At 34.3% G+C, this 27,954-nt stretch overlaps 2 protein-coding genes across 3 annotated transcripts; both read right to left on the bottom strand.

Moving 5' to 3' along the window:
- Positions 1–2,814: 2,814 nt before the first annotated feature.
- LOC147394869 (putative alpha,alpha-trehalose-phosphate synthase [UDP-forming] 9) lies at positions 2,815–9,015 on the bottom strand. Of its 2 annotated transcripts, none has more exons than XM_086453603.1 (5): positions 8,758–9,015; positions 8,599–8,663; positions 4,005–6,097; positions 3,656–3,929; positions 2,815–3,569 (listed from the first exon to the last, which is right to left on the bottom strand). In XM_086453603.1, the coding sequence occupies exons 3-5, from the start codon at positions 6,026–6,028 to the stop codon at positions 3,246–3,248; spliced, it is 2,622 nt and encodes an 873-aa protein (XP_086309729.1). In that variant the 5' UTR covers positions 6,029–6,097; positions 8,599–8,663; positions 8,758–9,015; the 3' UTR covers positions 2,815–3,245. The 2 variants fall into 2 exon arrangements, with proteins under 2 accessions (XP_086309729.1, XP_086309728.1); XM_086453602.1 differs by having other exon boundaries at positions 8,762–9,015.
- A 10,190-nt stretch (positions 9,016–19,205) lies between these two features.
- On the bottom strand, positions 19,206–27,466 carry LOC147394868 (potassium transporter 6-like). Its single transcript, XM_086453483.1, has 8 exons — positions 26,857–27,466; positions 26,258–26,744; positions 26,106–26,159; positions 22,591–22,851; positions 22,445–22,497; positions 21,802–21,925; positions 21,304–21,558; positions 19,206–20,329 (listed from the first exon to the last, which is right to left on the bottom strand). Exons 1-8 carry the CDS (start codon positions 26,893–26,895, stop codon positions 19,269–19,271), a joined length of 2,334 nt encoding a protein of 777 aa, XP_086309609.1. The 5' UTR covers positions 26,896–27,466; the 3' UTR covers positions 19,206–19,268.
- Between the last annotated feature and the right edge of the window lie 488 nt (positions 27,467–27,954).

Genomic DNA, 27,954 nt, shown 5'->3' with positions numbered 1-27,954 from the left:
CAACATCTATATGTGATTTAGGCTAAAATCTCAATTACCAATGCATCACCACAAACATTTGCCCAATACAATATCTCTCATAATTAAAATTATATAGTATTTTGACTAAAAATGCAGCAACAGTAAACAAAAAAACAACAAATAAATGTGCTAATCAGTCCATTTATGCATTTGCTTGAATTTTTCAAGTTGCATCCATTCTCTTGCACATTTCATGCCCTACTAAATCAACATAGATTAAAGTAAAAAAATTTACCCATAAAACCTTCTTTGTTGGAAATTATTCATAGATTCAAATAAGGAATTACTTGAATCTCTAATGATTGGAATGAAAATTAGAAATATAAAATAAACAATTGTACAAAAAAATCTTTTAGATCTAGATAACCCTAATCCCCAAATCGCAATAGTGCAACACACATGGAGAAAGAAAGAGAGAGAAACGAGTTCAAGAGGTATTGGTGCAGACAACTACATCAAAGGCATCGCTTGGTTGATAGAGGTTGATGTATGCAATTGTTCCACTTGTTAAAGGTGTTGAAACTTGGAAGGTGATGAGGACGGATGCATCTCAACCTAGGACCATACTTTCATGGAAGAAGAGACAAAGGTGATGAGGTTGATGATTCGTTTGTTTGTAATGGCCTCTTTGATGATTTGTTAGAGTTTTGGGTATGATTTGGTATGGTAGTTTGTGGTGAATCTTGATTAGGATGGAGAGAAATAGAGAGAACAGGTGAAGGAAAGGTGAGGTCCTGGTTGGAGAGAGAGAGGGTGTTTCTAAATCCCACCATGGTCCGAGAAGCCACTCCCCCTTGACAATGAAGAAGGTGGGGTGCTCAAACTTTTTTTGGGAGTTACTTCTCACACCCCATAATGTTTATTAAAGATTTTTAATTGGTGTGGCAATGATAGCTCTCAACATTAATAATAGCTTTATTACATGATGAAATGACATTAAATGGTGAATAGTTTTATAATCTAATGTTACATGAGTGAGAAATTGTTCTTCTAGAGTGGACTTGGCAAAATAATGGAGGAGCTCATGTTCACACTCACTTCATCAAGGGAAACTCTCAGACCCTTTCTTTAACTCTTCTTCAAGTCAACCAAACTCTCACCCGACATGGCATGTGTATCCCGAGGAAAAATCTAAGGTTCTAACCCATGCCACATCAAGGAACGTATGTAAGAGGGGGTGGCAGAAAATCACAACTCAACAAAATATAATGGAAAATGTGAATTTTCATTGTTTTCTTGCATCTCCAAAAATAAACTAATGGACACACATAGATATGAAAGCATTAACATAAATAATCGATAAAATATAAAATAGGAGTAATATAAAAGTACAAAACACATAAGTTAATACTATATCACATTAATTTCATGGTCACAAAAATACCGAGGGGATTGTGAGCGCGATACACATTCTGCTTAAGTAATGGCATAATATAAAATTTAAAAAAAAATGTTCATAGAAAATAACTGTAGAATCACATAAGATAGGATTGTCCCTCATTTAAGAGGATTTCTTTCTTTCTTGTATCAAAAATCAACTCCCATGGATGATCCCAACCATCTAAAAGAATGGTTTTCTTTTTGTATTATTGGAAATACAACATAAAGAGTTTAGATAAAGTGTTGATTTTAGAGTGGTGAAAATAAACTTATTAGTCCAAATCTCAGTCTAAGTAGGTATTATAACATCTTATCTATAATCAAGTCTTCTGTTATTATTATAAATGAGTTAATATTTGTTTTCATTGCCTTAAATGAGGGACAGATACATCCAAATCTAACTCCAACCAATCTCTATTTTAGAGAAATCGCTGATCACATCTTCAAATATAGAGATCTTGAAAAATTTTAGAGTGCCTCTCTAAATCACTATTTATGTTTTTTAAATACCTATTTTATCTCTTTTTTTAAATAAATGTCATTTTTCACATTCCCTTTTTATGAAACATGTTTTAAATCTTTTCAATTTTTTCAATTTAATGAATGGAGAAGGGACCATTGGAGTTCAAATAGATTCAGTGGTAAGCATCTTCTTCAAATTTAGAGAAGATGTCAATTTGGAGCAAAAAGTTAAAGATGTGGGTGGGCTTAGCTCTTATTCAAACTGATAATTTATCATTTGACCTTGATCTTCCCAAAGAAACTAAAAGAATATGACCTAAATACTCCCCCTTTTCAACGAGTAATCAAAAATCCCTTGATTTTTTCTGATAAAATTCCATAAACTCAAACCAGAAGGTTAGAATTTTGATGCTCTTCAACCTCAAGATTCCATCTGCTTCTATCTTCAAACCTTTAGAACGAGATAGGATTTTCGGAATAATTATTATAGAAAAATCAAAGCTTTTAAGCAAGAAGTTGAAGACGAAGTATTGAAGACAATGTGAAATATGATGTCTACATGGAACGTTTTGGTTGGAAGTTAAAACACATTGGACTGCATGCCACATAGAAAATGGCTTGTTTAGGAACCGATGTATTTTAAACACCAATCTAAACTTGCCACATAGACACTGTTCCTATTCTATAGCACTAGATCATGGTTCTTCTAGATAAATAGCAAGACTCCATCAAAACAAGGTCCTTAGGACCATAATTTTAAGAACCAGTTTTTGGAATCTGATATCATGATACCCACTAAATCCGGTTTGAACCGCCCTGATCAGATCCAAGTCGATCGAGTCAAATCTTCCAAAATCAATTCAGACCCATTCAACATCAATTGATATACAAAGAAAGGAAAAAAAAAAAATTGAGTTACGGTAAGATCAGTTATTCTACAAAAGTATTGAGTTAGCAAACAATATTTTGGTCTGTGCTTTGGACAATTTAACATGAACATGATTTTTTTGTATGAGTAAGAGTGACTATACAAATCAAAGGTTTACCTATCATGGAGATCTCCAAAAAGTATCTTATCGTCAAATTATGCTTCTCACTTGCACCCAAAAATACCAAGAACAGCATCACCCATCACTCGTGAGATTCTATAAATGTTAATTCTTCCATGCTCATCGCAGTATCCACCGTTAGCCCATTAGCAATATTATGAATAGTATGGAAGAGTTCAGTAGTGAAGGATCTTGAAATATTGTAACATATCTCACATCTCCCAACAAAACCAAAAACTAAGTTAATGTTATCTTGATTCTTGGTGGCAAACCCATTCACGAAGAAGATCAACAAAGCACAACCATTTGAGTATAAAGAACCAGTTAACCATCTCAAGCAGAACTTTCGAAGGAAAATTGAATATGGGAACTATATCTTGGCTTCAGATTTGAACCATTAGCGAGGCCTTGAAGCAATTTTACAACATCGACAGTGTCATCCAGGTAGTATTTAGCCTTGCTCGGCTTTCTCCCAACCGTGCACGCAAATATCTCTGGAACAGCTGGCAACAATGGACTAGAGATTGCACTCAATATGCTCTCAAACATATCCTCGTCAGATCTGTCATCTCCAATACACATTACGAAATCCGGTGGTTTCCCATTACTGACCATTGTTGAGAGAAGCTTCTCTGCAACCAACCCTTTACTTATTCCCTGCAAGTGATCCGATATTCGTTAGGAGCTTGAGCTAGTTAACTCTGAAAACAAATGAAACCAAAGAAGAAGAACCACATTCGTACCTGCGGCTTAATTTCAACAATATGCTGTCCCCTCTTAACTACCACCGGCTCATTTGCAAGTACATTCTCCAGATGATTCAACAGTTCCATCGCCTGACAGGATCCAAAATCGGGGTCTGCATCTTGATGGTGCCATACCAAGGCACTCTCCTTGGTTTCAATGTAGGACCCATCAGTTGTCTCAGTATATAGTTGCATTACAGGTTCTGCGATTCTTTTCCAATCAACATCAGCAGGTAATGGACTGGTTTCCCAATCGTAGTTCCTACTCCATCTGCAAAAAAGAAGAAAAACATTAATCTCAGTCTAGAAAGAAAGCATTTGAAATGCCAAGCTTTTGGAGTAATACCTTACAAAGTAACCGTGCTCAGCAGCTATTCCCAACATCTCACATGGAGCAAACCACTCATTCAGAGAATCCCTCCCTCTACCACTGATAATAAACACATTGTTGTTTGGATTGCTGCAGAGGTTGTTCAGAACAGAAATAACTTCAGTACTGGGAGTTTTAATAAGAGATGCCTGGGGCACAATGGTTCCATCATAGTCCAGAAATATCGCCCTTCTAGTAGTTCTCTTGTAAGCAGAGACAACGTGGTCAATCGACAACTTCCTAAAATTTGGCGAAAGAGAAATAACTCTGAAACCCAGACCAAAACCAATACCCCAGCACCGTTTACTGTAGTGATCCTTGCATGCCCTCTCCATGTCCAACACAAAGCTGCGTGCCCAGTAACTGACATCGTGAGAACTAACGTATCTATAGTGCTTTTCATGCCGTAATTGCTTCTCGGCTTCTGGAGTGGTAATGGCCAAATTTAAGGCGTCGGCGACAGCATCAATGTCCCAAGGGTTGACCCTAATAGCCCCACTTAGAGATGGTGAGCAACCAATGAACTCAGAGACAACAAGCATGCTTGTGCGAGCAGTACCCACACCGATACCCATAGCTTCATCCATGGTTGGAGTTCCTTGCCTGCACACAATATACTTGTATGGGACTAGATTCATCCCATCCCTCACAGCATTTACAATGCAACATTCTGCCACAGCATAAAATGCAATTTTCTCGGAAAGAGGAACGGGGCGGTCAATCAAGATAATTGGTTCGTAATCTTTAGAAGCATACATCTCATTGATCCTTTTGGCAGTCGAATATGTCTCTCTTTTTGCTTCCTGGACATCTTTTCCAGTGCTCCGGGCAGGATTCACGATTTGAACCAGGACTAGCTTTCCCTGCAACTCGGGATGTTGCTGCAAAAGATGCTCCACTGCTAGTAACTTCAGACTGATTCCTTTAAATATGTCCATGTCATCAACACCCAGAATCAACCTTTTACCCTTAAACTGTTCTTGTATCTCTTTGGTTTTGATGAATGTAGAGGGGAGATTTAATACAGATTCAAGCCGACCCATATGAACACCGACTGGCAGAATTTTAATGTACACTCTACGACCAAAGTATTCAAGTCCAATGTATCCTCGCTTACATTCATAGTCAAGTCCCAGCATTCTACTGCAACAAGATAAGAAGTGACGAGCATAATCAAATGTGTGAAAACCGATTAGATCTGAATTCAGTAATCCCCTCAGAATTTCATCTCTGACAGGTAGAGTCCGGTAGATTTCTGAAGATGGGAAGGGGCTGTGAAGGAAGAATCCTAGCTTGATTCGATTAAATCGCTTCCTTAAGAAAGTGGGGAGAACCATAAGGTGATAATCATGAACCCAAACATAATCTTCATCAGGGTTGATCACCTCCATGACCCTATCTGCAAATATTTTATTTGCGGAAACGTAGGCTTGCCATAGTGTTCGCTCAAAGCGATTGCCATGATCTGGGTAAATGGGCAGCATGTAATGGAAAGTAGGCCACAACTGCTGTTTACAGAATCCATGGTAGAATTTTTTCTGAAGTTCAGGAGGTAGAAATGTTGGCACACAGCTAAAATCCTCCAACAGTTTCTGTGAAACTTCTTCCTGTTCAGTGGTATCTATATCAGCTTTCAGAGAGCCCACATAAATAACATCTGTTTCAGATGACAAACCATCCTTCATTTGTAAGAGAAGTGAATCCTCATCCAAACTGAAGCGCCATCCACCAGTTTTTGTATCTCTTTGAGCATGAAGTGGGAGAAAATTTGCTACCATAATAATCCGCTTACGGCAAACAGTCAAAAGAACGTCAGCATGTCCATCATTATTACCGTCACCATCCAAGTCAGATATAATTCCAGGGACAGTCATCACCCGTGGAAGGGTTCGAGGAGTTGGAGGGAAATCCAATTGGTCTCCAGAAATCAAGTCCAAAAAGCTTGTGCACGATCTTGAAAACATGTTTTCCAGCAAGAGTTTTGTTGTCTTGATACTCATACAAGTGCAGTTCAATTAATTTATGACCAACACTCCACTTTCCACCAGAAGTACCTTGTTTTCAAAATCCTGCAAAATGAAATGCCCACATGACTAAATGTCAGCCCACTCACAACCCTGAATAACTCATGCACTTGAGATCTGTACAAAACATTAACATACTTCAAAGGCAATGTAAGTATTGTATTGCAAGAACAAACACGGAGTAAATAGAAGCTATGTCAACTACATGGAGAATATTGTACTAACTAGGGGTGCAACTTTGTCTGGTTCAAACCGATAGCTTTGGTCTGGTTTGGAACAAGTTGGGGTTAAGAAAATGTAGAACCGATCAATTAGGTCCAGTTCCCGGTTCAAGGCTTGTATAGAACCAAACCAAACTGAGAACCGAAGCCTTATAAAATAAATAAATATATATTAAGTTATTATGGATTGAAGTATGAAGATAGGTGGAGAATGATTGGTTTTTTTATATTGTTCTTACTTGTTAGGAGGAGTTAGGACATAGATTAATGACTTATTAAATGAAATATTTCATATTTATTATATAATTGTTTTGTTTTTCTTTAAAATATATATTACTTCCAAGCAGGTTTAGACGATAATATTGACAACCTATAGAGGTTAGTTTGGTTTGGTTCGGTTCAGTTCTATGGGCAATTCGATTTGGTTCTGGTTCTTGTTTAGTGGAACTGACCTAGGCCAGTTTGGTTTTGATTTGGCCTCAAACCGAACGAATTTGTACCTCTAGTACTAAGACAGACTGTTGTAGCTAGAATCTTTTGTTTCTGGTGCCACTATTGCATCGAGATCTAAAGATTTCCAGGCATCATATAGAGCACATTTTCTGCTCTTTGTTACGCTCCCACACTACAACATTACCTGCCTTTGAGTACCGTTGATAACAGTGATAAATGCATAATACATCCAACGCAATCAGCCCTTAACACTGAACAAAGGGCATAAACTAGATAACAAAAACAAAAACTTAATGGCTTTAAAATTAAAATTATGAAGATGGAGGAATTGAAAAAAGGCACATGGTTGTAAACTTCACAAAAGTTTGAATTGTTATTGAAGAGGAATTTCACAGATAGGGGAAGGCCCCTATAAGCAAGGCAAGTCATGAAGCGGGAAAATCCAAGGCAAGCAAGCAATATCAAATGAAAGACACGACAATCATAGGATGTTCTATGCTGAAAGCCAGTAAAACATGCTATTAATATCAAAGATATCCATTTTTATCATTTGGAACAATAATCCAAATGAACTAAAATGGCATCAAAACTGATATTTTGACTAATATTGTTAGATACATACATGGAATTATCTTTTATAGATGACAACCTTCCACTTGTAAATGACCCATGGAATTATCTTTTATGATGACAACCTTCCACATGTAAATAAACCACGTATGACCAACTGAAATAGCTTATAAACAGTTTTCTTTTCTATAAATATCTGATTTCATAATGCTAATTATAACCATCATGATAAAATTCCCCGATTTATTTTTTAAAATATCGTGATAATTCAATATTCTTTCAATCGGCAAATTTAACACGACTTGTCACTATGATCTACATAAACCATTAATCCTGACAAACAAATCAACAGCTCTATCGTAATTGAGTCGTACTATAAAAAAAATTAAATCAAAAATCAAAACGAAAGAAAATACGAAAGAAAATCGCACTAATCAGATTACCCCAATAATTCTTATCAATCATCAGATATCAACAATAGACAAAATTGTGACCCACTGATCCTAGAAAAGGGACATAGATTGGAATTGGATGGTTGAAGACCATCTGATCGGTGGGTACCCCAATCCAAAAGGCCCCATCATCAACATTTTTTTAATCCAAGGAGGGAACAATATTCAGTCCAAGAAAAGAAAGAATCTAATACTTTACCCATGTATACAGTTGGATTTGTCTGGTTCAGATGAATTTGATCCAAAACTACAGATTTTTTTACTCGGATGTAACATGTAAATATGTAATCTAATATTATCGTGCAAACAATCATATCTAACACCCATCAAAAATATAATAATATCTTACTCCAATAAGATATTAGAGCATCATCAAATCAAAACGCCAAAGAAACAGAGGTATCTGTTCTACTCGAATCCCAGAGTAATAAAATCCCATAAAACTCTTTAAAAAATCCTCAAAATCGTTAAAAAAATAAGTACTCGCCTTTTTTCTATTAGTAGAAAAGTTCGTTCTGTAGTATCTCAATAAAGAGGGAAAATCATAACTTTTATTTTTTAAAGGATAGAATCTTTCAAAAAATTACAAAAATGCTCTTTTCCTCCATTTTCTCTGTTTTGGTCTTCAAATATCCGTTTAAAACCTTTTTTTTTCTCTAAAATTTCCTTCTAAGACGTCATTTCTTTGATATTTATCTAAATCGCAGATAGAGATCTGATACTAAACTCGAATTCTTATCGAATGCTCCACCAAAAACCAGACTTTCGGATCTCAACAGAAACACGAATATATATAATAAAAAATTTAAGAAAATAAAAAAAAATAAAAACCTATATACAAAGATCTCACCTGAAACGAAATCAAACAGAAGATCACTGTACTTCTACCAAGCTACGCTGACTCCTAGAGATTTCCTGTGAAATTAAGATGAGTTGAGACGAAGAAATCAAGCCTAGAATTTCAGCATATAGAACGAAAACAAGAGTATTAAACAGGATTCAAGCGTACCTACCGATAAAAAAGCGATCAAGAACTAAATAAACCAGAGAAATGGATCGCTTCACGAGCAGAAATCAAATTTCAAAGTTTCTGGTGAGAATCCGGAGACTTTCAACTGAAATTTGGACGAAATCTGTCCAAAATGTAAGGGTTTTGAGAGTTCAAAACGATCGAAATCGCGAAAAAATGGAGATTTTTCGTTCAAAAGAGGAGCGAAGTTAGACGGATCAAAATAAAGGCAGAAAATATGAACTTTTAGAGAGAGAGAGAAAGAGAGACAGATAGGGGTCTTACTGTAAATATAAACCAACCTAGAAGTTGTTTTTTAACCCTGGTTTGGATAACGTTTCAGTCCTTATCTTTCATCATTAAATGCCCTTGCTTTACCCATTTATTACATAAATATCCTTCTCTCGTTTTTTATTTAAATGTTTTTCTTTAAAATAATGTCGTTATGGATAATGCTGCGTTCACTCCCGATTCTTGACCTACCGTATAATGGAATATTCGATGATACCACACCCTATGATGACACGTGGCATTATTCTTTTGGGTCATGTAATGTATGAGTTCATGCCCATATGTGTGAGATCAAAGCGACATATATCGATTCCACTAAATAAAAACCATGATCGAGTTGCCCATCAAATCAAATTGATTTAAGGTCAATTTGGCTTGATTTGATTCTAATGAAGAAAATAAAAATAAATAAATAAATAATGAACATGAAATTCCATACGACAAGTCATTAATCCATTTATTAAAAAAATTATTTTATTTATCTATTATAAAAAAACATTAATATATATCATAAATCCTTAGAAGGTAGTAAGTCATCAAGAGTTCGATTCTCGATTTGGTTTGATTATATACAAGTCTTGAATTAAGAATTTAATCAAATTGATCAGTTCTCCATTTTCTTAACCCGAATTGCAACTTATTCCAAACCAATCCCAATCCATCGATTTGTAATGATCACGATTTGCTAGAAAAAAAAATATTTTTTATGGGACAAAACAAGTGATCGAGGAGTGACTCAAAGACAAAGTTATATAATTTTCTCTATTAAAAAATGCATTGTTATATTAAAATTATGACTAACTTAATCTTCAAAATATAATCCTAAGATCAACAAGGATGATATAAACGATCGTAACGACTGAGAAACGAATACTTATACGTAATTATTTGTTGAGGGCAATGCCTAAAACTTACTTGTTAGGAAATAACATTTTGGATAAGTTAATAATTATATGAAAAAATTTAGATCATCTGGCCTCTAGTCATTGAGTGAGGGCATTTTCTCCTAAAAAAATCACAACTTTAAGTTCAGTCGATTTTTTGTAAAAAAAAAAAAAAAAAAAGTTGATCTGAACAATTTCTATTTCTCGCATAGTTTCTACTTTTCTACTTGATAAACTAAAATTTAAACACCCTAAGCAAGCCTAAATGATACCAAAATTGTAGTGGAAACACACACCCTAGAGGAGTGGGTTATAAAGGTGAAATTATGAATGTTATTAGGTAAATTGAACAACCAAATTAGAAAGTAAAAGTAGTTTAACAAGACTAGGAAAATCAGGTAAAATCTCAATTTGGGGGTCCATGAATAGTTTGGTTCACCTAAACACCTAATAATTTAGGTACAAAAAAGAAATATTCATTAGCCCACTAAACAACATTATCCTCCAATGGCATGCTTCTTTATATAAGAATTTTTTTTTTTTCTAAAAAATATTTTTAAAATTTCAAGATCCCTACATAACTTAATTTAAAATGATTTTGTGTGCTTTGTTTTAGTGAATCAAGGTGCTTAGGTCAAATGTTGATAAGATATAATTAGTGATTAGATTTGCTGAGTTTTTAAATTTTATTTGGATTATGTTTCAATTAGCATATTTTAGTAACCAAATGAACAACAAAAAACCATCATTAATTATCATAATAAAAATTAAAAAGAAAATCTAGCATAACAAAGAACTAGATTTATACACGTCGGTAACGTAATTCTAAACGTCATCTAGCTCATTAATTACTAACCATGAAAAAGGGCAATACAATCGGATTTCTTTGTTTATAATGAAATTAAACAAATTCATCACATATTTTTAACAAGGTATCCCTGCAAACAACAAACCGACTTTGCCCGATCCATAAATCATGGTCTTGTCCAAGGACTAGTCTCGCGGTACATGCAATGCTCAAGTTAACTATATCTCAAAAGAACTGTAGAAATACTAAAAATGAAAGTAGATGAAAAAGAGTTAAACATATATATATATATATATATATATATATATATATATATTTTTGCTTAGCAAACAAGGGATATAGTGGTTAATGGAGGTGAAGATGGGTTCAATAAGATTTGAACCTAGGTCATGAGATTAACTCTCCTCAAGCCTTCACAAGTACTTAACCAAGTGGCACCTGGAGGAACACAAACGTTTCTATTTAGCCAACTCTAAATATTTAGGCTTTATTGTTGTTGTTATTAGGACATAAAATGAGTTCAATTATATCTTAAATCTGAATTTAGTGGGTTTGGGTTCTTGGGATAGATCCGAATTAAAAAAAAAAAAAAAAGGTTGAACATGATTTCATTTCCTATGATCTGAGTCAAATACAAATCCATTCATATATCCACCTAGATCTGAATTATACCTTGCATTAAAAATTATATTTTTAGATTTTTTAAAATATCATTTTCTACTACTTTAATATAACATAAATTCTTATAAATAAAATGATTATAATGATAAAATAGAATAGTATTGATTAGAAAAAATGTTGAATTATTTGAAATTATTTGACTCGATCTGACTTGAATCAAGTAATTCAATCGAGTTGGATCTAAATTAAATGAAATCAAAATTATTTAGATATGATTTATCTAATAGATTCAAGTCAGATTTGAATACGGGTCCAGATTCAAATAAAGAAATTTGGATCTGAATCTAGATATACTCAAAATCGAGTCGAATCCAACCTATTTTAAGCCCTAATTGTTTATCATACTTTATTGTTGTTCTTATCCTAATTTATCACATTTAAATTAAAATATAATCTTAAAATTATTGCTTGACCCAGGCTTTTTCAAGATGGGAACTTGGGATTAGTTGACTATTCTATCAAATAAATTATCAATTGTGAGGAGTTAGGTAGATTATTAGAAACTAAAATTTGGAGGACACTTGGATTGGTGAGGGGCTTTTGATTGTAAATTTATGCTTAAGCAAAGGGTTTTTTGAAAATGGGGGGGAAATAAATTAAGAAAAAATATGATTAAAAGGGAAAGAGAGTTGGGATCAGCTGTTTATTAATAAATGACAGCTGGGGACAGAGGTGGAAATAACAGGTTTACTGACGCTTTTAACGGCACAATGGATTTACGGACTCGGCAAGCGTGACTCTGACTGCACGCGCCAGCCGACCATGTTTCTTCCTAGCTGTCATTGGATAAGCACGTACTGCTCACCTCATTCCTCTTTCGAATTTACAATATTGCCCCTATTTCCCTAACAATAATTATATTACCTATTTATGATTTACCTCTTTAAAAAAAAATATAATTAATTGAAGAGCTTTTTTGTCAATATAACTTTTATTTATATTTATAATGGATCAATTATTGAAATTAAATATTATACATCAAGAAAAAATAATAATAAAAATCAAATATTTATTTTTAATCTTTTTTCTACCTAAGATTTTTTAGAAAATTATATATAAAAAAAGGGCAATGTTAAAAGTAACGATGAAATTGACATCGTTTCACACATTACTAGCCTGGATGTGTATATAGATCCCTAGATGTTTTTCATCGAGATACAAGGGAAAAGCATTTATGGTTCTCTGCACGCCAATATGCAAAACAATGTCAATTTCAATGTTACTGCATCACGACGTAAGAAAAAAATATTGAAAGAAAGAAAATAAAGAGAGAGAGAGAGGGAAAAAAAGCATCAGAGTATACCATAGAGAGAGAAAGAGATCACAAAATGCTTAATAAACGACTCAATATGATAATAAATCATGATAGATTATTATAATCTAATTTAAGGCTAGATGATCGTTCTTACCTTCGATTCCAGATTCATTTGATGTGAAAATCAATCGCTCCCTCCCACCAATCAAAGCGTTCCTTCAAATATCAAATGTTGATGGAAGATGTTATGTAGATTTGCATCTATAAGAAAGTAGATTTAGTTCGAAGATGGTACCTATATAGGAGTTCTCTTAATCTCAATATTCAAGCATTCTAAAACAGGACATAAAATGGGTCTAAATTGTACACAATCCAAGTATATTCATATTCAAATCTGAATAAAAATTTGGATCTAGACTCAGATCATACTATTAAGACCATATTTGAATTCATTGGATTAGTCGGTCTAGTCGAATCAAGTAGAGTTGCATTTCATGTTAGAAACATCACAAGATTCCAAGAAATCATCCATATATTTGGGTCAACCGACATAAAATCATATTTGACCAATTTTTTATATACAACTATTCCAAGGATCCAAACTAAATTCGATTTTCAATCACTTTGATTTCGGGTCAAGTCTGACCCATTTTCTTCCCTATTTTAAAATCTAGAATGTCCGATCGATTGTGACCATTGAATGATCTGGACTACTTAACAAAGGGTCTAGAATAAAGAGAGTGCCTAGCCTTACTAAGTTGGTAAGGATTTCACCCTCACTAAGGGCCATGTCAGCCCACCTTGTGGCATCATAAACACGATCGAATGCTTCAAGGTTCTAAAGGACAAAATTCTATGAATTTTGAAAAATAAATTCTAAAAAAGTTATTTTTTATCGTTGAATTTCAATTTTAAGTTTGGGAGTTATGTGGAAGTTCGGTAACAATCAATTTTCAAAACCTTGGATCAATCCCAAACGATTTTTTTATTTTTATTTTTTATCTGAGTTTTTTTGAGAAACTCAGAGGGCCGTGGTGTTAGATTGCTGATGTAGTAATCCATTTGAACAAAACAACCCTTAGTAAGGATGAAATTCTTAGTAATCCATTTGAACAAAACAACCCTTAGTAAGGATGAAATTCTTAGTAATCCATTTGAACAAAACAACCCTTAGTAAGGATGAAATTCTTACTAATTTAGTAAGGAAATGTTTTCTCTAAAATAAAAGGACAGATATCCAAACAAACCCCCCCCCCCTCCTCTCCTCTCCTCTCCTCTCCTCTCCTAAGTGTCCCTAATCCAATTTTATGTTGGGGTGTTAGAAGTAAAATATTGGTGTGCAAATAGATGTCTTTTAAATTTGAGTCAGTCCATACTTCCCATCATTCTTACTTTATATTTGTATTATGTTTATAATATTAATTATGAGATTAAATGTTTAATGAGAAAGTATTTATTAACTCAAAGAAAAAGCATTATACATTTTTATCAAAAATAGCCAATTATAAGAGTTTTTTTTTTTTTTCCTCTATATGGATGATTTTTTTAGCATAAAAGATAGAGTTGTGATAAATCAACATGGTTTGTACGTAGATGACATGGCAAGGGCACAAAACCATAAATCTTTTTCTTCGGGATACACAAAGAAAAGAACTATGATTATGTGCCTTTGCCATGTCATCCATGTATAGACCGCGTAATTTGATGTATGTAAATTTTTTAAAATAAGACAATGTTCTAAAAATTGGATCGAAACCATGGTCCAATCAAGTATATTTGAACTCTGTAACAAAGTTAGATTATTTCAATTAGAATTGGGTAGCAATTAAATATAATTGAACTAGAATTGAAAATCTCAAGTCTAGATCCCTTGTAATCAAATTGGCTAGGGTTGTGTCTCTTGGAACCGAATAGATTGAGAACTAAAAAAATATTGGAACCATTAAGAATGTAAAAAAAATCGAAATTGTTCAAAGAGAAAATGTTTTGTAATTCCAATTCTGATTCCATTAATTTGAAAATGGAAAGCAAAATCAATTAAAAATCAAAATCGATAAAATTTAATGATATTAAGTTTGATTCGTAGATGATTTGAATTGAAACTGACCCATTGACACCCTATCACGATCATTGAAAGGACTATTACCTTTTACAAAATTGATTGCTCAACTCTTCAACCAATTGAATTGACAAATTTGTGACCAATTCAAAATTTAAATTTAAATATTTCATTTTTCAAGATTTTTTTCTTTTTTTGAAGAGGTTATGATTTCTCTTATAGAAATGTTATAATTAACACATAATATTATCTATATATATGGAAATAAAAGAATTAATTTTTTTAATAATTTAGATCGATTCAATCAAATCAAAGATCACAAAATAATAAATTAAGATGTAGGGTCCATAACTTTTTAGAATATTCTCTTGTGATATAAGGTATATTCTAACTCACATTCTAATATATGGGTGATAAGTGTCTTAAAATTTGAGAAGATATTAAATTTTCCTAATAATTATGGTGGGCCATTGCACCATAATATCATCCTCGTAATTTCTTTTTAAAATATAGGCATAAAGGGTAAAATCGCAATTAGGAAGAAAGCAAAGGGCACAAGTAAAGTTGCATTATTAAAAGTGGATAATTTCGTGTGGACAAGGATTTAGGATTCTGTCAACTTTTATTTTCTTCTCTCGACTCTTTCCGTTTTCCTCATCTTCCTCCACTACCATGTACGACGTTTCACACGTGGACCGAATCTTCGTATGCCACGTATGTCAAATCAAAACACGTCATCATAATAATAGATTATGGTTGGTCGTTGGGGAATCACGTGGCACCAAGTTGTAGGAATAGTGGTGAGGGTAGGAGAAAAGATGGTAGTGGGACCCACTTTATCTAGTCGCCGCGTTTCTCGGCAGTATCTTGATGGCGTGATGAGTGGTAAAAGCGGTTGGGGCTCGTCCCTATCCAAAACATTAAAAAAAAAAAAAGGTAGGGGTGGGGGTGGGGGTGGTGGGTCCCACATTGATGGAATGTTCTAAACGTATCTTTCACGTTCAGAAATACTTCTTCTTAATTTAATATTTAATTACCACTATTAATATTATTTTAATTTCACGTGTGTCTTCAAGTTTCTTCTTGAACCGGGGATGGCTGAATGGTAGTAACTTAGGGTCAAGGAATTTGCTCTTTTTATGGTCTCAAGTTCAAATCCCACTACCCATAAAAAACCTTGGTGGCCACGCACCGCTCCATGTAGTAGGGTATAGCCTGAGTGCGGAGCGTAGGGACTAGTCTGGTGCGCGCAAGCTGGCCCGGATAACCTTTGTTATCAAAAAAAAAAAAAAAAATTTCTTCTTGAAATATATTTTTTTTTCACATAAAAGGGGATTTGCGTAATCTGGATCAAATCTACACCGTACATCCTGTCATCCATCCAGACAGGCAATATCACAATCATTGATCATGATTAGATAGACTAATGTTGAGAAAGAGGTGAGTTAATCTTAAGAGTTTGGTGGGCTAACTAGAAGGCATTCGATGTAATTTACAAATATTATTGTCATGTTAATCACATAATAATAATAATAATAATAATAATAATAATAATAATAATAATAATAATAAGAGAGATTAGTATTATCATGGATAGCATCCTGGTCAATTTTTTGATCTTTAAGTGAAACATGAATAGAAAAATTGATCCATTTAAGATATTGTTGAAGTTAAAGCATCATTTTAAAGATATGGTAGCGTGTAGATCGCCTTTAGTGTTGTGGTTTGTAGAATCTGATAGTACTGATCAACCCTAGTTAAGTTTCTTGGAGTATTTATATTTCTTGATTTTTGGTGAAAGGGTATAATCTGTAACTCTGAGTTTTTTCTTTATGGTGAAATCAATGTGATTCATGGACATACCTCAATCTTAAGGGAACCATATAAAAATATGTCTTTCTGAGTGATTTGTGTTTTATTTTAATTCAGTTCTTGGTTCATATTGTCCTTGTTTTATCAATATTTAGTGTGTCATGTTCAATTACAAGATCTACAGTCATCCTATTTTCTTGATATTGTACGATTTTCCCATACCTTTTTAGGATAGAACTAATCCCTACTGTACCATGCCCCAATCCCATAGAAGTTTCACAATGTGTGCAACAAAGCAAGTCAAGAGACCACCATGATTAAAACACATGGCTAATTAAAGGGAGCAGAGTAGTAACCCTCGTTGCAAGTTTACTACCATCAAGCCAACCACCGAGAGATTCTCCCACCTTGGTTATTGCTTGAATGGTATAGCCGATATATATATATAATCTATAAATATCATAATTTCCAATTACGTACCACCAAACTATTTTTGAGTATATTAATATTTGTTAGTAATAATGTCTAATATATTTTTAGCATTTGAGAATTTTCTTGTACTTAAATGGTTTTAATAAATTTTGTAGTTTTTTAAATATTTTAGTTCCTTACACTATCATACCATTGTTATCTCATAATTTCAATAATTATTAATATTTCATTATAATTATTGCTTCTAAGTATATAAATAATAAATATTTTAAAAATAAAAGAAGTTAACAAGGTGGATGGAACAATTTTTTTTTTTTTTTAAGAACAAGTTTCCAACATATAGGGGTGAAAATCCAATTTTTAATAAATTATTTATTTAAAAAATAAAAGAAGTTAACAAGGTGATATAAAGTCCATTTATTCTTGGAATAATGGTGCAAATAGGGTTTGAACAAGAGGTAGAACATGAAGATGAAAATTAGTTTCTTTGACTTTAAGATAAAGAGTTGTTATTTGACCTAAAATTTCAAAAGAGGCGCTCTGTTTGTTTTTTGTTGTTCTTCTTCAATAAAAGTCTCTTGACCATATAGTATAGTATAGTATAAAAAATAATAATATAATACAAATATATGTTTCTTTGCACTAATACAAATGTATTTTACCAACTTAGGGAGACAAATGAAGCTTTGAATTATATGTATAAAAGAAACATATTAATGTGATGTTGACCAAATATAATATTTTAATTATAAGATGGAGATAAGGGCATAATTGGTAGTGGTTTGAATAGGTAGGAATGGGTGATGGTCTTCTTATATCTATATTCTTTTAAGAATTTGATGGCTCTATCTCTTATCCAATCTTTGTGCATGTCTCTCTCAGGGTTGTAAATGGATCGGAGCTTACCCGAAATCCAATTCGATAATCGTGATTCCGAATTTTGGATACAGTATTTGGGTTTTTTTAATAAGGAAATGTTTGGATCTAATAAGAATCCATTCCACTAAGGACCCAATCCAAAAAAGTATTATATTGATTTTGGGTCGGGTATAGGGTTGGCAATCAGATCCCTCCTAATACAATCCGAACCCGAACCTGATCCTGATCCATTGATCTCTCTCTCAAAAGCCCATTTCAAGATCTAGAAAAGTCAACCCAGTTCCCATAGGAGCTACAACTCATAGACCAAGCCCAATTGGGTTAGGTAGAAGGTATGCCACGTGGAAGGTTTTGGACCCCAAGTGGTAATTGTCAATTTAGTGATCCCATTTTGGGTAGGTGGGTGTTGAAGCAAAAAAGCACTATAGGGACGTTTAGATGTTTGGGTTATTTTATTTTATATTTTCCAAAGGAGATCTTGAAATCTACTAATGATCTCACAATTGAATGCCACGTGGAAATTCTTGTGGGTCCATTGACCTATGATTCTTTGACTCACCTCATGCCCCCACAAGTATCAATGGGTTTGTTTTAGTTCGATTCTTATGAAACTTAGAATCATAACCATTATGTTTAGTTCAATTTCTGGTCTGATTCCAAAATAAATGAAATAGAAATCAGAATTAGAACTAGAATTGTAAAAAATCACAGGTATCCATTGATTTCGATTCTCAAGAATTGAATTAGAAAAAAAAAAGTATTTCGAATCATTATAAAAAATTTTAAAAAAAGAAATAACATATTATCAATAAAATTATTAACTTATTTATAATTTGTTATACTAAAGATACAAATTAATGATTTCTTTTTCAAAAATAAAAATTTATCTTAGTTAAAAGTAATAAATTATTAGAAGAGATCGATAATTTATATGAAAAATTAAAGAATTTTATAGAACATGTATTTATTTTTAAATTTTAAAAATACCTTAAATCACCTATAGTATGAAAAGAAATGACAAAACAAATTAATTCCAGGTACCCATTGGATAGAACCTAATGGTTCCGATTCCTATCGGTTCAATTCCATTTTAGACCCGGCTCTAACGTGTTCCAATAAAAAGGAACCAGAACCGGGGTTTTTTATTTCAATCCCAATTCAATTTCGGTTAAATAGGTACCCAAGTTGATTGTGATTTCAAAGATAGTAACCAAGTTCGCATTCGGTAATTATTTGACAAGGGTTCCTCAAAATTATGTTAAATGGGAAATATTTTAGGATTTCTACCAGTTGGATCCACGAATTGTTTATCATGGGCTTGGGATCCGGCCCAATGGCCAATGACTATTTCAGAAATCAACTCTATCTATATATGATTAGAATTCATGATCATACAATATACAACAAAAATTAAACATAGTAAATCATCCCCACCTCTAGAGTAGAGGCATGAGGGACATTCAATGCATAGGTGGGCCCTCTACAGTTCCTCCTCAAGAAATCGTACCCAACGTCGATCACCAACTTCTTCATGAAACTTGATCCTCGTTTCGATCTTACATACGAGTGCCCCAATATGTATGCCATCCCCGCTTCCCTTGCTTCCATCAGCTCGTGCAACTCTTCTCGTGCACCCACGTTTATTTCCGGACTCTCAGGCACCACAAACCTCACTCTTTTCCTTGGGCCCACCGGAGACTGTATCTCTCTCAGCTCTGATGTGCCCGCAATTTCAGTCGGATCCTCATCATCATCGTCATCACACATATGGATACCTTCCGTATGTGTTGAAGATGTACCAACAACCGTCATTTTCTCGTCCTCAGTCTCCAAGTCTACTACTCTTCCATTTGGTTCCTCTCTTCCTGACCGTATAAATTCTGCTATACTACAAACTAGGTCCTTTTCGAACTCCGAGTCGTCTTTATGGATGTCATGGTACCCGTATCGTACAATGCACCTATACATCCTATATTCTTTCGGACCAATACGACCTACAAGGAATCTTTCCTCGGGCTGAACGTATGGCACAGGGACAGACTTGATGCAAAGGAAGACTAAGACTTGGTGGAAGGCTGGGAGGTTAGTAACAAAGTGGGAGAAAATTGCGGGGATGCCGGAGACGAGTTCGGCATGAATTAGACCGATTCCTCGTACTCGGACAATGCCTAAGCTGGGGCCAAGGCTGAGGAGCCAATTTATGGAAACCTTGTTTTGGACATCGAACTCGTATTTCTTGAGAGTGCCATAGTGCCAGACATACATGACAACCATGAATATGAAGGAAAGGACAATCGGAACCCATGCCCCTTCGAGGAATTTGATGAGGGAGGCCGAGAAGTAGAGCGCCTCGATGGAACCAAAGAAGAGTATGAAGCAAATGGCAAGGAAGATGCTTCGGTGCCAGCAGAGGACCATAACCAGGGACATCAGGCAGGTGGTGACCAGCATGACAGTTATAACTGCCAACCCTGTTACAGAAGGAGCGATGTTAAAAAGTCGTTAAGCCTAAAATCATGACTACCCAAATCCTTCTATTTGGAGAATTGCTATTGGCACCCCAACTTTTACTTATTACACCCCGATTAAAATTATAAGTCAACGGTTGAGAAACAGCAAAAGTTGGGGTGCAAAAAGCAACTCTTTTATAGAGCTGCTATTAGCACCCCAACTTTTACAAATTACACCCCCAACTAAAAATATAAAATTAAGTGAAGAGTTGAGAATAAGTAAAAGTTAGGGTGCCAATAGAAGCACTCTTTTTTTTTTAGCTTTAGGATTTTATGAGCCTAATCCTAATCCTAAATGTAAACAACTACTGAAATTGTTTGAATGAGTCATATAATGTTTTGTAATGCTGAGACAATAATTTGAGTCAAACCTTTATAAAGTTTGAATAGTTTGTTTTAATCTTTAACATACATCTGATAAATAGTTTAAGAAATTGGGATGTAACAAGTAAAATTTGGGGTGTCAATAGCATCTCTATTTACTTTTACTTTTTTGGTGTAAATTTCTCTTTGTAAGATTTAGGATTTTAAATATAGCCTACTATTCTTAATTGTAAACAATGGCTGAAGTTGTTTGAATGTGTTATAATTCTTTATAATGTTGAGGCAAGTAGGTAACAACATGAATCAAACACTTGTAATGTTTGAATGGTGTGCTTTAATCTTTAATTAGGATGTGATAAATAATTTAAGAAATTGGGTGTAACAAGTAAGTTGGGGTGCCCGTATCAGTTCTCTTATTTTGTTTCATACATGAAGTTTAGATATTCTGACTAAGATACCCAAAGAGTAGAGTTAAACCAGTCTCAAGTAACTCGAACTGTTCCGTGGATTCCGAGCCCACAGAAAAATCAAAAGCAGTAGATAAGATTGAAATCGAAGATAAAATTGAGTTAAAAATGATATTTTTTTTCTTCTTCTAATTACGTTCATACCTGACGCATTACCCATGCGTTTTGTGTCTCTGAAACCAATTGTAACAGCCAAGCACAACAGCATTAAAGTCCAGTTGATCTCGGGGATGTAAATCTGGCCGTGAATCTTAGACGACGTGTGGATTATTTTGACCCTCGGAAAGCACCCTAAAGCCGAACATTGTTTGATGATAGAAAAAGTTCCCGTGATGATAGCTTGGCTTCCCACAACTGCTGCAAGTATAGCAATTGCTAGAACTGGCCATCTTATCCGCTCTGACACGTAGAAATCAGTTATTTCAATTAGCTAAACTCACTCGGCAACTTACAATGTCTACGTGTCTCATTTTGGTTGGATATTAAATACATTGGGCTGTGTGTCATGTAGAAAACAGCTTATTTAGAAGCCCAAAGTGTTTTAAACTCAAACCAAAACATGACACATACACACCATTCCCATCCTATAGAAACAGGACACCTTACAAGTGCTCAAAAATAGAGAAGTCCATGGGTAACAACCTGGTACAGATACATAGAAACCAATGTGGTAATTGCTTTCGACAATGTGATGCTTAGATAGATATGCGGCTTGTCCCATATATGCAAGAACCAAAGACGGATAAACCACGGAGGTGAAAGCAATCTGCAATAGTGTAATAGCCTATTAGAAAAAGTTTCAACTTTCAATACCCATTAATTCCAAGATGAAATAGACGAGATTATGTGATAGATATGCCGTGTCAGAATTAGAACTCAATCTGAAATTTTATGTCGCAAATTCTTTCTTTTCCAAATCAGAAACAATTGGATTGATAAAGTAAGAGAGCTTCTATTGGCACCCTGACGTTTATTTATTACACCCCAATTTCTTAAATTATTTGTCACATCCCAATTAAAACATAACTCTTCAGATTATAATCCCTACATTACAAAACATAATAACACTCCATTCAAACAATTTCAGTAATTGCTTACAATTATGATTAGGCTCACATAAAATCCTAAACCCAAAAATAGAAATCTAGCAAAAAAAAACAAACGAGAGAGCTTCTACTGGCACCCCAACTTTTACTTATTTATTTATATTAATTGGGGTGTAATAAGTAAAAGTTGGGGTGCCAATAGCAGCTCTCTAAAGTAATCCAGAAAAAATATTCCATACCTTGATTGATAACTGTGAGAAGTGTCCAAGGTCAGCAAACATAGCTTCTGAGCCTGCAAGGATGGAAAAAATAAAACACATGCACAAAGAAGTTTAAGGGTAAATGGCATGTAAACCACATTCATTTTTAAAAAAAAAATACGTACCCGTTATACACAATAGTATTCCACCTAATGACATCCAGCCTCCCCTTTGGGTCTTCTTTAAAAACTTGTACATATAATAGGGAGATAGTGCTTGATATACTTGGGGATTCCAGTGGACAATATTATATACACCGATTACACTGATGCATAGAAGCCATGTTATGACGATTGGTGCAAATAAGAATCCAACTCGGTGGGTGCCGTAGTGTTGGAGGGCAAACAAACATACCAGTATGATACAGGCAACAGGAACTTCTACATCTGCAAAATTGCTGAGTTTTTTTAGGACCCAAATGAATAAACTAGAACTAAAGAACATAAATTTTATGCATAAAATATGAGTAGATGAATGACAACATTACAATGCAAATGCATTTACATGATAAAAGTTTTTGAGATGAAGTTCTTAGTAAGGGTTCTTCTCAACGTTCCACGGTTTCTTCCTTTTCAGTTTTCACTTTCTCCTTTCTTTAAAATTCCTTTTTCTCATCTAGAATTTGCTTCTCATGGACGCTTTTTTCTTGCATCCACTTCAAATAAATTATTATTTGTCATATAACATCAAAAGGGGCACTCGAGTTCCTCCAAACCTTCTGGTTCCTCACACAGTCATGGTAATTGAAGCCTTATTCCAAAGATTTGGGGAGTTTCTTTGATAGCTTTAAACAATTTAATACATTCTAGAGTCTCTGCATATGAAAAGGAACTCACAACAGTATGAAAGTACATTATTTTCTTTACCACATTTTTCTTCTCTCTAAACATTAGTCTCTCACATCCTATCCAAAGTACCTTGAAATTCCACTTCAAGAACTGTTTCAGTTTTTTTTTTTTTTTTTGTCGCTCATTTATCCATGTTGGCTTCTTATGAGAAAGCAGGTTTGAAAAATGTCCACAGAAATCTAATAGGTATTTCATCCCCCATACATCCACCTTACTCTCACAAATAAATTTGTAGCTATCTCATGCATCGACTGCTTCTTTTCCATAATGTATTAAAAGAAAAGTTCACGTATAGAAACAGGAGAGCAAAAATTAGTGTATTAGGCCAATTGTGACCAATACGAAACAGAACCAACTCAACCAAGCCATAGCCACATTTTATATAAACAACTCAGATCGACAAACTGGAACTGAGATGGAAGAGAAAGGGCCTACACTCTACTATCTCCTTGAGGGAAACTTATTACAATAACCAATGTACCCTTCATAAACAGATGGTTTGTAAACAAACAAAATGTTTTTTAAAAAATAAGAAGAAAAAACCTCGAAACCTATACTTCATAAACTATGTCAGTGCAGCTCACATAGAGATCATGCTGAACAATCCAACCATACATTGACCCATCCTCACTATTATGATCATCCTTGTAAATGTCCATTCCAATGTTATAAGCCATATGAAAAATTGACCTTAAGTAACAATACAATGAATAGTTTGGATTTTTAAGCTCAAAGTAAATATAAGGTGATGATTGTCAGAATAGGCTCTCTTTTCTTATTTTTCTGAAAATTGTCTCTACAATATGGAAAATTCTGTGTGGTTGGATTGTCCAACATGATCTTAATGTGGGCACCACTACCGGTTGTAAGAATTTGGTATAGATTTGTCCTAACTTCTTTCAAAATACATATTCTAAAACTTGTGATATGTACCAACCCCACCAGTGTCTTGAATTTTGGAAAACCAAATACAAGATGAGAGAGATTAGGCTTTTTTAATTTTATTTCATGACTATTTGACTAATTAGTGATGATATGGTCACTCTTTGTTTTGGATGTTAATATACTGTTGGGACATATAGCCATAAGCTACACATGAAATAGAGTTTTATGTTGAACCTTCCTGATTGATAAAAAGTACATAGTCACTACCGCATTAAAGTAACTATTTGAGGGGTTTGACATGTTTAGACAAAGTTACCAGGTGAGGTGATAAAGTGCCAAATTGCAAGTATGTAACAAAAAAATAAAATAAGAGCAGCCATCCTTAAGGGAAAAAACAAACAAACAAAAAAAGTCACTAGCAAGCTTGTCAAAATTGCTGAAGAGATTTCCAATGAATGACGTTCCAGTATCAAGGCATACAAAGATTGTACCCAGAAGACAAATGCGTCATAAGAAACAATTTTTTGAAGTTTCCGGATCCATAATAATATTCATTCAGAATATCTATTGGTGGGAAACGATGCTGAAGAAACGGTGAAATTTCAAAGCTTAGCGACTTGGTTATGCTATCCATACCAACCATGCCACCATTTCTTCTCATTTTGAGTGGTGGATCTAGAAGTATAATCACTTTTCACATTAGTTTAGTACCACCACAACAAAGCCTAGTCCCAAAGATTTGGAGTTAGTGAGTTCATATCTACTTGTAGTCTTCTACTACCTCCATCCACATCATTTTGGGTATTCCGCTCATTCTCTTAGGACCTTCAACTTGAGCACTTCTTCTAACTAGCGACTGGCATTCTAATCGGTTTTCATTGAACATGCCCACACCATCTCAATTGACTTTCTCTTAAGTTATTGCCATTAGGAGCTATTTCTACATTTTCTCAAATGTGTTCATTTTTAATTTTATTTTTTTTAGTCTTTTCACTCATCCATCTCAACATCTTTATCTCTGCTACACTCAATTTATTAACATTATATTTCTCGATTGCTTAACACTCAAGTCCATAAAGTAAAATTTTTCTTTTACGCATTTGTTTAGCACTGACCATGTAAAATAGGAGAGAAAAAGAACAAGCAAACATGCTATATGAAAAGATCTAGAAAGTAGTTCAAAATTTATGGGAAGTCCGCAAACATGCTATATGAAAAGATCTAGAAAGTAGTTCAAAATTTATGGGAAGTCCGCAAACATGCTATATGAAAAGATCTAGAAAGTAGTTCAAAATTTATGGGAAGTCCACTTGATCATCCTCTTTATAGGTGTGTGCTACGGTAATCGTAACTTCCATTTATTGACGGATTCTGTACCAATTAAATTGTTGTAGATTGATATGCCAATGCAATGTTTGCAAGCTATCTATGAACCTTATGTACCAGCACAATTAAAGGTTATGTACCAGCACAATTAAACGTGGGACGAACAACCAGCATCACGCATAGTTTGAAAGAGTACTCCAATGGTTGGTGCCAAGTGAAACAAAGCAGATCAAAGCAATAAGACAGGTAAACAATTTAAAAGACACTTATGAGGATTTGGAAGTGTTTCTCAACTACATTACTTACTAATCTCACACCTTCTGATCTATGTTAAATCATATCAACCCTTGTCAAGAACAAAATTTGGTTTCTACACACTGAGAATTTTATAGATTTTCTGCACTATTGAGTGTTAGGATTCTACAAATATAAGGTTGTTAATGGTATGTGATGTAGTGATGCCACTCTTAATTGATATCTGCCAACTCATGACATTGGAGTACAACTCTAGAAGCCCTGTGGCGCAATTGATTAACAATAAAAACATTTATGGATTAAAGGAACAAGGATAAGGATCTTACATTTGTGATGCTCTTTAGACATTGAAAGTTCGAGGCCTGAAACCGCAGAAAAAACTGCACAAATGATCACAAACCAATAATCCAGTAAGTAAAATAAAGTCCCAATTCTTAATTTTAGACTAATACCAATAACAACAGATCATCCAAAGTACCCGAAATTGCCGGGGTGAGGACTCCATCACCAATAACCATACAAGTCCCAATTAAAGCCAATATAAGCAACATCCTCTGCAACACCCTATGCTTCTCTAATGCCGATTTCAGCCTCGACCCAATACTTGTATTCGGTGTGCCATTGTTATCTGCTTTGTACGCTGATATCGACTCATCCGCGACTTGACAATTTGGCAAGAAGCTCACCTTGGCGTGCCGGCACAGCAACGAATACAGAGCAAACGTCCCGCCTTCACCATTATCGTCGGCACGAAGCACAATAAATACGTATTTCAGCAATGGAATCAGTGTAAGAGTCCAGAATACAAAAGACAACACCCCATAAATCTCCTCATTTGTTTCTGAATGTTGGATATCTTCGGCAAAAGTGCTTTTGTAAACATAGAGAGGTGAAGTACTCAAATCTCCATAAACAACACCCAAGCTTTGATAAGCTAAGGTCAAAACAGTTCTCCAAGATTCCTTCTGCAACAACAAAGAACAACAACACTAATCAGAAACTTAGAAGGGGAGACCAAGACAACATGAGAACGCTCTACAACACCTAGAGGCGCATATTAGTGGAGACCCATCTTACCTTCACAGAATTCCTGTAAACCCCAACTTCAAGATCCATGCCAGGATGACTCAGAATCCCCAAACGACCATTTTTACTGCAAATTAAAGAGAAACGAATGTGACCAAGATAGAGAAATCCTCTCCCCAAGAAGAATTTCTCAAAAAGACTGAATCTTCATACGTGTATAAAACAGTAGCTCAACAATCATCCATGCCAGGATGACTCAAAATCCCCAAACAACCATTTTTACTGCAAATTAAAGAGAAACGAATGTGACCCAGATAGAGAAAACCCCTCCACAATAAGAATTTCTCAAAAAAAATTATTCTTTTTACGAGTACAAAACAGTAGCTCAACAACCATAAATGGTGGCAACTGAAGAACAAACACGAAACGCCAAATACGAATATAGAAAGCCAGAAAGGTTCGAAACGTGAAGAGTGGAGAGTTGGTTGTGTAGTTGGGTGGATTTTTCTATTCTCTCTCTCTCTTCTCTCTTCTCTGTTTTGTGGAGCTCTTTGTGTGGGCAATCTTCTCCACTTGTCTGTCTGCAAATAAAAAGGTTGAAAGTGGGGGAATTTCTCTGAAAACGAGCAGACAAAACGGAAACTGGGTTACAAGTTACAACTAACGCAGAATGTTACTTTAGCGGAACATTTTGTAAGACTTGATAGTGGGATGAGGGATGGACTCAGTGATTCAAACGATTTGACTCAGAGAGTTTACATGAGGTTTATCACTCGGTGTAAATAATTTAAGAGATATGTTATCGCAAAATGAACTTTTACTAATGTCACACCAATTCCTAAGTAAATCACCAAAGAACTGTACATAGTTGGTGGTGTGGCAATAGTAACCCTCTTATTTAAACTTAATATATTTTATTGAGATGAACGTGGATGAAACTCTTTCCATTTTCCCTAAATAAGTGGCTAAGAACGAGGGCATTGCATTTTCTTTTCTAATTATAGGATTATCCACATTTCATTTCGACAATCAAGTCAATTTTTATATGATTAGAATGATATTCAAAAAAATAATTATCTTTATTTTTAATAATTATCTAAAACAATGGGTAAATTCGATACTAAAGTCCAACGAATTTAACCAGATTTT

The sequence above is a fragment of the Akebia trifoliata genome, chromosome 9 (assembly GCF_017979445.1).
Source record: "Akebia trifoliata isolate Shusen 1 chromosome 9, ASM1797944v1, whole genome shotgun sequence".
In the NCBI taxonomy this organism is placed as follows: Eukaryota; Viridiplantae; Streptophyta; class Magnoliopsida; order Ranunculales; family Lardizabalaceae; genus Akebia; species Akebia trifoliata.
Note: the sequence above shows the minus strand (reverse complement) of the source record. Positions and strands in the feature narration are given on the sequence as shown.